General features: G+C 43.3%; 1 protein-coding gene across 1 annotated transcript in view; it reads left to right on the plus strand.

The window, feature by feature from the left end:
* LOC137423828 (M-phase inducer phosphatase 2-like) overlaps positions 1-12784 on the plus strand; it is an 82344-nt gene that overhangs the window by 12799 nt on the left and 56761 nt on the right. Inside the window, exon 6 of the mRNA XM_068111361.2 lies at positions 4999-5035. Coding sequence (XP_067967462.2) covers positions 4999-5035 — 37 coding nt within the window. The remainder of the gene's footprint in view (positions 1-4998; positions 5036-12784) is intronic.

Raw genomic sequence — 12784 nt, forward strand, 5'->3', positions numbered from 1 at the left:
ACCCAAAACACCCCTGAGACCCAAAACACCCCTGAGACCCAAAACACCCCTGAGACCCAAAACACCCCTGAGACCCAAAACACCCCTGAGACCCAAAACACCCCTGAGACCCAAAACACCCCTGAGACCCAAAACACCCCTGAGACCCAAAACACCCCTGAGACCCAAAACACCCCTGAGACCCAAAACACCCTTGAGACCCAAAATACCCTTTTTTTCTTTTTTTTTGAATGCAAGATCAAGGCTCGTGAAAGAGCGAACATTAATCACACAGAAAGACAAACCGACACATAAAACATATAACATCGGGAGCGGTAGACAAGATGGGGGGAGAGGGGGAAGCACACAAACACAACATTTGGGAGCAGGGACATCGGGAGATCTGTGGGAGGGAGAGGGCTTGGGGGGGAGGAGGAGGAGGAGTGGGAATGGGGAGGGGGGGGGGTGGGAGAGGTATAAAACATATAGACACTGCCAGGACTTCCAGGAAAGAAGTTGGAATTTCAAACAAGGTGGATCTGGGGTGAATTAGCGGGGGTAGAAAAGATCAAGATTTTGGATGGGGGAAGATAAGAGATGGTGGTGAACAGCTGTTTTAAAGACCTGGAGGGAGGAGTGGGATTGAAGAGAGTGAGGGAGTTTGTTCCAGAGGCGGGAGAAAAGAGGAATGAAAGAGTGAAGGTGAGCAGAGAGCCGAGATTTCGGCAATTTAATCCTTAAAACCCAAAATACCCGTAAGACCCAAATTACCATTAAAGGCCCAAAATACCCTTAAAGGCCCAAAATACCCTTAAAGGCCCAGAGGATCCAAAAGACTCTGAAGACCCAAATGGCCCTGAAGATCCAAAACACCATGAAGACCGAAAAAACACCGAAATGGTCAAAGATGCCTATCCCTCTGAAACGACGTATGGTGAGGCGTGCGGAGTGCGCCGAGTCACACTAGTCTTGAAGGGTAATTGTAGGGGGTTCTAAATGGTAATTCCAGGCGGTTCTAAAGGATAATTCTAAGGGGTTCTAAAGGGTAATTCTTGGGGGTTATAAAGGGTAATTGTAGAGGGTTCGGAAGGGTAATTCTCGGGGGTTATAAATTATAATTCCAGCGGGTTCTAAAGGGTAATTCTAGGGGTTCCAAACGGTAATTCTAGGGGTTCTAAAGGGTAATTCTAGGGGGTTCTAAAGGGTAATTCTAGGGGGTTCTAAAGGGTAATTCTAATGGGTTCTAAAGGATAATTATATAGTGTTCTAAAGGGCAATTGTAGAGGGTTATAAAAGGTTTTAAGGGGTAATTCTCATGGGTTATGTTTTTCTTGGCATTGGCGATTTCATATTAACAATTCCTTTGGACAAGGGTGCATTCAAAAAAAAAATACTCTCTCTACCTGTCTAGCAGTCAAACAAAATTGAAAATCATTCCAAACTAGTACAGATACATTCAAAATACACCGCGCCCATGCCAAATAAAAAAATATCCTCCAGCCGCCATGCAGCTCATAGAAACTGTATTGGGAGGGAGAGGTTTGCAATAATTGGTTGATTAATCGCATTATTGAAATCAACAAATAATGATCACACAATTTTCTTAATATTGAAAATATGCTAATAGCATACCAAAACCACCGGTGCTTCATCCGAAGCTGTAACTTTTTGATAATTAATTAAATAAGCCATTAATCGAAAAAATATAATAATTAATTGATTAATCAAATCACAAATAGCCTTGACAGCCAAATCACTTCGTCAAATTGTCATGTCCAAATATCAGCTTCCTAGCTCAAAAGGTGCCTGAGATAATGCCCAGAAGAGAAAGGAAATATATAAGTACTTAATTAATCGCTAATAATTAAATAACTAATCAATTAATTGATTAATCAATAAATCAAAAATATATTTTACAGCCAAATCACTTGGTCATTGGCATGTCCAAATATCAGCTTCCTAACTCAAAAGGTGCCCGAGATATTGTCCAGAGGAGAAAGGAAATAAATATGTACTTAATTACTAACAAAATAACTAATTAATGAATTGATCAAAAAACAAAAAATACTTTTTTTGCCAAAGACATGCTCACTATTGTGCCTAAATTTCAGCTTCCTAGCTCAAAAGTCAGCTTCCTTCCAGCGCGCGTCATTGCTGGGCCCGCTTCGGTGCCCGGCAATGATGTCATGGCATTGGAAAGGAGCGGTGTGCAACAGGAAATGTACTGTGTTCAAGGACGTCATAAAGGACACAGCCAGGCATTAATAACTAATGTAACTTGTTCGATAAGGTGGTGTAAAAGACGCTGCATCAATGGCAGTAATCATCTGAAAAGTTTTTTTTTTTTTTTTTTTTTTTTTTTTTTTTTGTACACCGCTCATTTCCTATTCCATCTCCAGGCACTGCAAAACATCATGTGCTACCAACTATTAAGTTGAGGGCGAATATAGAATTAAAAAAAAAGCCATTTCTTTTTATTTTCTGATTTAAAAGCATATACAGTGGAACCTTGACTTACGAGTGCCCCAACTTACGAGTTTTTCGAGATACGAGCCGTCGCTCGGGCGGTTTATTGCTTTGAGATGCGAGCCGAGATCCGAGTTACGAGCTTTCGCCACCCGGTCACGTGGTTATCTTGCCATGCAAGTACAGTATCTCTGTCGTATAGCGCTGCATTTTTGTTTTCGCATTTTGGTTATTTCGAGTTTACGCCGCCAGGTGGGTTCTGGTCACGTGGTTATCTTGCCGTGCAAGTACAGTACGTATCTCTGTCGTATAGCGCTGCATTTTTGTTTTCGCATTTTGGTTATTTCGAGTTTACGCCGCCAGGTGGGTTCTGGTCACGTGGTTATCTTGCCGTGCAAGTACAGTACGTATCTCTGTCGTATAGCGCTGCATTTTTGTTTTCGCATTTTGGTTATTTCGAGTTTACGCCGCCAGGTGGGTTCTGGTCACGTGGTTATCTTGCCGTGCAAGTACAGTACGTATCTCTGTCGTATAGCGCTGCATTTTTGTTTTCGCATTTTGGTTATTTCGGAAAATTTCTTAGTTTTAACCATGGGGCCTAAGAAAGTGAGTGGCAAGTGCAGTGCTGAGAAGAAGAAGAGGATGATGTGCTTGGATATAAAACACGCAATCGTCGAAAAACATGAGCGAGGTGTCGAGGAGGACGTATATAACGGCAGAGGAGAAGAGCATGCCAGGCCACAACTTGTGGATATAAAACACGCAATCGTCGTGTTTTATATAAAACTTGTGCTTGGATATAAAACACGCAATCGTCGAAAAACATGAGCGAGGTGCCGAGGAGGACGTATATAACGGCAGAGGAGAAGAGCATGCCAGGCCACAACTTGTTCAGAATGCCGGCGATAGCTCGCCTTCTCTTTGTGGAAAACACGGTACTGAGAAGAAGAAGAGGATGATGTGCTTGGATATAAAACACGCAATCGTCGAAAAACATGAGCGAGGTGCCGAGGAGGACGTATATAACGGCAGAGGAGAAGAGCATGCCAGGCCACAACTTGTTCAGAATGCCGGCGATAGCTCGCCTTCTCTTTGTGGAAAACACGGTACTGAGAAGAAGAAGAGGATGATCTGCTTGGATATAAAACACGCAATCGTCGAAAAACATGAGCGAGGTGTCGAGGAGGACGTATATAACGGCAGAGGAGTAGAGCATGCCAGGCCACAACTTGTTCAGAATGCCGGCGATAGCTCGCCTTCTCTTTGTGGAAAACACGGTGAGATCCTTAACATCCAACAACTAATGGGACGCAAACGGGGCGCCCAGTTTAGCGGTACACACATTGATGAATCACCCTGCCTGTGATTCACCCATGACAGGTTATAGCTGGGTCGGGATTCAAACCCAGGCTGGACAGTTTAGACTTTAGAGTCAAGTGTGCGTACCTCCAGTCCAGGCCATCCTGCCAGCTTGTATGCTGCATACAGGTGAAATATAAAGCGCGAGATATTTTTATATATACTGTATATTTAAAAAAAAATTGGTGTGGTTTTTGGCGGGCTGGAACGGATTAATAGCATTTCAATGCATTTCAATGGGGAAATTTGATTTGAGATACGAGCAATTTGAGTTACGAGCTCGGTCACGGAACGAATTAAACTCGTAAGTCAAGGTTCCACTGTATTAAGTTCTGAATCAAAAACAAAGGTTCTGTAATATTAACAGTGAAATAAAGAATTGTGTAGACCAAATGCTTTTGTCAATTTCAACTTATTTTTGGAGAAAATTGTGAGTTATTTGAAAAAAGTGCAAGGGCGCCAATATATTTGGCCACGACTGTATGCGAGTCCATAGGTGTGAGAAAGGAGTGGGAATTAGTAGCAAGTCTGGATTCTGCAAGATTAACAAGGGGAGTGCTACTGCAAAATGCATCCGGAAGGACTGGGAGAGCATGTTGAGTCTGAAAAGAGCAGTAGGAGAAATACCAGAAGGGTATTTGGAGAAAACTTCGGCCACCAACCTGACCGCATTGAGAGAGCTGCATGCTCTTAGTCTTATACGTGAGAGATATGATGGCATGAGACTGATGAGATGGCACCGCTAAGATAAGCGAAGAAAAGGTGGAAGTTTGCAGCCCAGGAAAATAATCCAGCCTTTGATTCCACATTCAGAAAGATTGGCTCGTGATATCATATGTCTCATAATGCAGGTCTAACGTCTTGATTTGAGAAGTGATTATTGATATTAATCTTTTATTGAGGTGGCACTGAAGTGGGAAGCTACATTATCTGCATCATCTCATTATGATGTCAGTTTCTGGTGCATATTTGGAGCAAATTTTTATATCTTTTTTGTTAAACTTGATAAGTGTCAAATATGTAAATAAATATGAATCAAAATAATATGAAATATGAATATATCAAATATGTAAATAGTGTAAATGCCATAGGTAATTAACTAATTTGTTGCCATACTTCAAGATGGAACAGGTGTCATTTGAAGAGGTGTACAATAGCAGCTTGTTAATGCTGTTCCTCTGTTGTTATACACAGGAAGATGTCTTCGTTCCAGTGGCAATTCCCTATATCGGTAAGTTTGAGACCGTGTGCGTGCGTGTGTGCAGAAATGTATAAATAAAATAATAAATAAACCCTGCATGGATTTGTGGAAAGGATAGGCTTTTGAACTTTTTACATCGCAGAAGTCTGACGTTGAAAATCTGTTACACACGTGCTTTGGTGAGAGACTGCAAGCAAAAATGTACCATAAAGCAGGAAGGGTGTTGTACAGACCAAGGAGTGGTTTCACATACAAAGAGGTAAAATTGGAGATTGAAGGACAGGATGAGGGAACAACATAACAACAACAGGCATTTGAAGGCCATTTTCCCTGCCAGAGTGGGGGTTAGCCTTGCGGTCCCCATGACAATCTTCTCCATTTTGCCCTATTTTCTGCATCTCCCCTTGTTAACCCCCTTGCCCGCATTTCTTCTTCCACCACCTTTAGCCAAGTCTTTCTCGGTCTTCCCCGTCCTCTACTTCCTTTTACATTCATTTCCATGAGGGAAGATAGCACTCAATTGGGGATGAGATGACAGTCTGAAATTGAGGGAGAGTCGAACCTTATTTGGCTTGGAGTAGTTTGAGAGAGACTGCTGCTGCTGCTGCCAATGAAAGTATTACAGAGGCATTTGCTTGAAGATAACCAAATAACAGTCTTCAGGGAATGTTTGATGGTAAAAGGCTGTCACAAATATGAGAATTTCCAAATGACATTTGAATGCTAAACGATGCCTTTTTTGTGCATGTGCTGTGTTTTTATACTGACTCGGTTCTGCTCGACGGGCACTTTTAACCTTCCGTTGCCAGCACGAAATTTGTGATTCAAATCGTCTTTGAAACATAATATTCAGAATTTACACAAAAGAGTGGTTATTGCAAAATGCTTAACCGTAATCGTTATTTTCCTGAATGCAAATGGGACTCACGAGAATATCGGAAATACAGTATATCTTCATGGATGAGACCACATGGAGTGGTGCTGAGTTCTTGTCATTTTCTGTTGATACAAATGAGGGGAGACACACACACTCACACTCACACTTTTCATCTTTTAGCAATAGATGCAAAAATCTAGTGTAATTTTTTGCTGTGGCCCAGCCCTCAATAACAGCCCTCACAGATCCCATAGTTCCCACCCTCGCCGTCCCTTCTCCTCTCGGCACCTCCTCCCAACATGAATAACAGGAAATATAATCATTTTAAACTTACCCTGAACATCGACAAGCCCAAGATATGTTCTTGCCATCGGTGTTCAGAAGCACTCGATCTAGATACACAAGATACGCTCAATTTGTGTATTTTCACGTTGTGGTGACGTCCTTTTCTGAAGAGTTCGTTACCGACAATTCCCTATTCTGACAATTCCCGTGACATGCTAATGACACACGGCATTGTCTTTCCAGTTACAGACGTCCATTAAATCACCGAGCCTGCCATGTTCACAAAAGGCATTCCCACAAGGGTCAAAGTCAATTCATTGGTTGCGATCCGTCTGGGGTTTGTCTAGAACAAGCCTGTCCATTCAGGCCTGGCACTGGCCCACATGGTCGGGATCTTGCAGTACGGGCAGCTGCTCGTTTGGCGAGCTGAGAAAGTTAGTTCCCCAAGTCTTTTGTTGTTCAGAGGCAAGTATATTGCACAAAAATGTTAGTCAATGAAAAAATAGGTATGTAAAAACAAAAAGGGAGCTCTGTCTACTGTAACGCCATGGCTTGCAAAAGCAGCCTGAATAGCATTCACCAGGTGGTGGTTCACCTCGTTAATCATATTCAAAGAGGGTGTTGTAACACACCCGAACTTCCCTGGCCTTGTGACAATTAAGTACACAGGCATTTCTCACTTCATTTGTAGAGCCCTCGCCAAGCGGCTTAAGCACCCCAACTAAATGGTTGATAAGGAACGGCTGGCTTGGCAAGCGATATAGCGATAGCTGATTGCTTCTGGTTGAAATGTCCGAAAATGTTCGGGACACCACCTCTTAAATACATTAACATATATGCAATCTGGATCCATCATCCAGAGGGAATTTTTAAAACAGATCGCAGGAACATTGGACTTCCAGTGGCGTATCGAGGAAAAATGACGCTCGGGGCGAGATGTCAAATTGCCGCCCCTTGTAACTTCCCATAAGTCTTTGAAGTGTGTGTGTGTGTGTGTGTGTGTGTGTGTGTGTGTGTGTGTGTGTGTGTGTGTGTGTGTGTGTGTGTGTGTGTGTGTGTGTGTGTGTGTGTGTGTGTGTGTGTGTGTGTGTGTGTGTGTGTGTGCATCCGTCTGTGTGTGCAGTGTCCATGTCAGGACTGTAACCTTTTTACCATTTGAGTTTTGTCATCAAATTTTCACCAAAACTTTATTATGAGAATATGAGAAGGCAAATTAATAATTTTGTCAAAAGGTCAAATGTCAGCATCACATAAAATCATCAATTTTCATGTGATTGACCTGAAATTTTAAGAAATTGCATGTTGGTTCAATTAATTTGTTCGCCAATCAAAAGCTAGAAGGAGATTGTTTTTTTAGATCAAATTGTGCATACTGAAGAAGAAGAAGAAGATGTCTGAATACAAACAGACACGGACGGGCTTTGTATTTTCAGATGCTTTCTGGTTTAGCAGTTGGAACTGCTGTTTAGCACAATTCCACTGTTTAAATTTTGAAATTCGGTTCAGGTTAAGAGTTTGTGGAGCGCATCGCATTTTAGTTTTAAAACGTGCGGAAAAAAAAAGAAAAAAGGCACGAACACTGCCATGTCGGGACTCTATGTACTGTCGCGCGACTCCCCCCCGGTTAAGACCAGGGAAATCACAAATAGCCCAAACGAGCTTTAACTTCGAGGCGACGTTCAATGGTGGATTTCGCTATACATGCGCAGGAGTAAAAAGGAAATAAGAAGAAGAAGCGGCGAGATTTACCTGGCGGTCCGCACGCAGTCTCCAACCTGCGACGTGATTAAACTCACACGAACATGGAATTATGTACAAAAAGAAACGATTTATTTTACGGAACCCGAGAACAATGAACGCGACGATAAATAAATAATGCTCCTAAATCGGGATCCCGCACACCTCACTTCGAATACAAGCACAGGGAAGAATATGAAAATAAACGTCATGTTTTCGTTCGTGTTTGGGCTTATCTCAATCAGTAGTCAGGTCGGTCAGGCTCCGTCCGACGCGGCTCTGGTTTTGGCGCGAAGCAGGCCTCGATGCGTCCTTGGTCGTCACGCTTCAGCGGCAAGCCTCACCCGTATGCTCGTTCGCACACCAATGCAGGGAGGAGAATCGACGGCATCCCGTCTCTCCACCGTCTTTCGAACTGCTCGTTCCTACACCAAAGTCCGAAGCAAGAGAAGGTCCAGCGCCAAGGGACAGTCCACAAGCAAGAGGGCAAAGGGAAGAGATCCAAGGCAGAGGGACAGTCCAATGCAAGAGGGCAAAGGGAAGAGAGAAAATGTTGGCAAGCGAGAGGTTTTACTCGCAGTCAGTGACGTCAGCTCTCTTCTCGAATCTTCCGATCGTGTTGGTCGCCTCTCATTGGCCGAGCGCTTTTTGCCCTTCGTGTCATACCATCCATCGGTGGCCAATCAGTGTCGCTCCTTCCACCAATCACGGGGAAGCTTTCTGCCCTTCCCCTGACCAATCACACGTCCTTCCCTACCCTGCTAATCGGTGGCCTGCTCTTTGCTCGCCCTCCCCCCCCCCCTGTCAATCAAGAGTCCTTCTGGGCGTGGCTCTCAGCCTGCTTGGTCGATGTCTGATCGCCATGGTGTACCACTGCGCGGCCGCTTGCTGTCTGCTCTTCCGGTCAGTTTTATCGTCTTGTGGCGGAGGGGGATTTAATTAGTGTGTGCACTAATGGATCTATCTACTGTATAACAGTGCGTTGCCATACGGGACACCGGGATAATTACAGGTTTCACACACGTGGGAATTAGCCTAATCCCTACAACTATTTAACACACGATCATCCTTGTATGATCACAGATATACACTTAATCTGACAAACTGCCTAAACAAAACTTATTACAGGTGAGGTTTTCCCCTAGCACGACAGACGAAGCACCTACCTATGCATATCTACCTGGATCTATGTATGCCCTACCCAACCGACATAACAGTACAGAGACCGACATCCTCCTACCCCCCCCCACCGCCTCCCACCAATGCACCCTCGGTACAACTCTGCCTTCAACCCCCATTCCCACTCCTCTCTCCACCCCCGTACCACTCTGCCTTAATCCCTCCTACCCCCTCCCACTCTTCCATCCACCCTCATACAACTCTCCGGACTTCACTGGGCGGTCGGTGTTCGTACCTTTATTTCATTTCCGCACACAGTTAAAAACTAAAATGCGACAAGTCAGGAGACGACGATGGTTCACGGGCGAGCGGTATTCAATGACAAAGGACGGACTATAACCAAAACAGGCCCGGACAGGCCAAGCCTGGAAATGTCAAAACGAAGGTTACTGACTTTGAAATGAGATAGAAAATAATGTATAATCAGTTATGAGGTTAGTTAGCTACACAATACCGAAAATTCGGTGAAAAATGAAATGAAAAAAATAAATAAAAATAAATAAATAAACAAGAAGACGAAGACCCCCCCCCCCACCCCCCCCCCCGCTCCCCAAGAAAAAAAAATTCCATTGATACAGCAAATTGTCCATTTCATCAAGATTAAAATTGACAATCTTGATCAAAGCTTGGGTCAAGAGGAAGAAAAGTGATGATTTTTCAGATGAAAAATGATGATTTTGGAAGGTTGACCTTGAGTTGACTTTTGACCTTTTGACCTCAAAAATAGTTGGTTTCCCTATTTAGTGACAATGTGCAAATGCTGTTCAATTTGCAAGTCAATTGCAAGTGCAAGTCAATCGGATGAAAATTGACGGTTTTTCAGATAAAAAGTGATGATTTTGGAAGTTTGACCTTGAGTTGACCTTTTGATCTAAAAAATAGTATCTTTCCCAATTTAGTGACGCGATATGCAAATCCTGTTCAATTTTCAAGTCAATCGGTTGAGAATTGACGGCTTTTTCGATGAAAATTGATGATTTTTAAAATTTGACCTTAAGTTGACCTTTGACCTTTTGACCTCAAAAATAGTATGTTTCCCAATTTAGTGACTTGAAATACAAATTCTACTCAATTTTCAAGTCAATTGGATTTAAAATGGCGATTTTATAAATTTGACCTCCAGATGACCTTTGACCTCAAAATCAATAGGCTTCTCAATTGGGACGACTTATACAACGTGGTGACGTTTCGTGATGATCGGTTTAGAATTGTGACCTGTAGGCCGGTGACAAACAAACAGACAGAACCACAAACGTAACCGACCAATATACTTGAAAAAATCTTCGATTTTGCAAGTAATAAATAAAATGAAAAAATAAAAATAAAAAAAATGAAAAATCGAGCTCCGTGGGGCTAGACACATGACATTGGCCTAACCAAATATCGAAACCCTTGTCAGATTCCACCAAACCCCCCGGAGAAGATGCAGCTTGAACTCGATTACCCCCTAAAAAGACATCTTTTTCGGGCGTGGCTACGCCCACAATGGGCGCAATACGCCCACTCGAGGCAGGACACAACGAGATCATGATATCAACCTCCCACCCAAGTTTCATCAAGATCGGATGATATCATCGGGTAGTTATGCTGCGGACAGACACACACACACACACACACACACACACACACACACACACACACACACACACACACACACACACACACACACACACACACACACACACACACACACACACACATGACGAATATAGTGGTCACTTGATAACTCGTGAACCAATGCTCTACAAACTCTTAATCTGAACCGATTTTCAAAATTGAAATTGCAGACTTGAGCTGAACAGCAGTTTCGATGACTAAAAAAGTGTTCATTTGTTGAATATGTTTCATTCAAAAAACGCGTCTCTGGGCGATGTTGGCGGTGTTTGGGCGACCAAAAGTGTGCTTAGGGCGGCCGCCACCCCTCGCTACGCCAGTGTAGTGTAGTGACACCCTTTCACATGGAAGTATGAATTAAGTTAAAAATTATTAAGTTAAATAGAATAAAAACTAACTCCAGAAGGAGAATGACAGCCTCGTTTAAATAAATGAATATATATATACTTGGTTATAAAACTTGATAGACATGGTAAATTTTGTCAGGTTTCACTCCAGATTTGGACATTATTTAGCCTGCAGCACCCAATCATCATCTCCGAATCCATATTTTGATATGATTCAATTATGTAAGGATAATTGATCGTGTTTCCAAGGCAAGCCATGTTTTAAATAGGCCGAAACAAAATGGCGGCGTAAGAACCCAGCGAGTGGCAGTGGGCTGACCAAGATGGCGGGCCACCATATCAGTAAGGCTTTTTTTTTTTTTTCTTCTTATGAGCACCTCGTTAATCATCTTAAAAAAGGGTGTTATAACACAAACACCTAGGTTTTGTCCCCCGTCGCACAGCGGAGCGAAAGGGGGACTATGGTTTTCCCCTCCGTCCGTGTGTCCGTCCGTGCGTGCGTGTTTGCGTGCGGGCGTGCGTGTTTGCGTGCGGGCGTGCGTGCGTGCGTAAGTGCGTAAGCGAAGGACCGCATTCGAATTTGATGTGTGGGTGCAACCCACGTCAAAATCCAAGATGGCCGCCGCCATGTATGTCTGATGCCATGTATGTCTGAACCTTGAGATGAATATCTTGAAAAATAAGCGAAGTACCAACTTCTAATCTGGTGTGTGGGTGTATCTAGGCACAAGGAAGAACGCTGTTTAAAATTGGTCGCCACGTCAAAATCCAAGATGGCCCCCACCATGTATGTCTGAACCTTGAGATGAATATCTTGAAAAATAAGCGAAGTACCAACTTCTAATTTGGTGTGTGGGTGTATCTAGGCATAAGGAAGAACGCTATTGAAAAGTGGGTCGCCACGTCAAAATCCAAGATGGCCGCCACCATATATATGTGAACCTTGTGAGCGAAATATCTCGAAAAATAAGCGAAGTACCAACTTCTAATCTGGTGTGTGGGTGTATCTAGGCACAAGCAAGAAGGCTGTTTAAAATTGGGTCGCCACGTCAAAATCCAAGATGGCCGCCGTCATGTATGTCTGAACCTTGTGAGATGAATATCTTGAAAAATAAGCGAAGTACCAACTTCTAATTTGGTGTGTGGGTGTATCTCGGCATAAGGAAGAACGCTATTGTAAATTGGGTCGCCACGTCAAAATCCAAGATGGCCGCCACCATATATATGTCTGAACTTTGTGAGTGAAATATCTTGAAAAATAAGCGAAGTACCAACTTCTAATCTGGTGTGTGGGTGTATCTAGGCATAAGGAAGAACGCTATTGAAAATTGGGTCGCCATGTCAAAATCCAAGACGGCCGCCTCCATGTATGTCTGAACCTTGTGAGCGAAATATCATATCATAGCATGTTTTCTGCGTCTTCCACTTTGTCAACTCGCATCACTTCACCGACGGGGGACCAATGCGTAACGCTTGTTATCATTGCAATCTGATGGAGGTCCACGTGTATGCATGCAAAGTTTGGGGCCGCTTGGTTTCATGGTTTTGGAGTTGCACAGGAGACAGACAGACAGACAGACAGACGGATGGACAGACACTGCCTGTTATTATGCAGACACCCCTTCTAATTAGTGGATTTGTCTGTTTAAGCCACCCACAGCCATGCAAATGCAATATCCATAGACAGACATTGGCAGAAGAATGGGCCGTACTGCAGAGTTCGGTGACTTTCAACGTGGC

Source organism: Myxine glutinosa, chromosome 3, assembly GCF_964187855.1.
Source record: "Myxine glutinosa chromosome 3, kmMyxGlut1.1, whole genome shotgun sequence".
Classification (NCBI taxonomy): Eukaryota; Metazoa; Chordata; class Myxini; order Myxiniformes; family Myxinidae; genus Myxine; species Myxine glutinosa.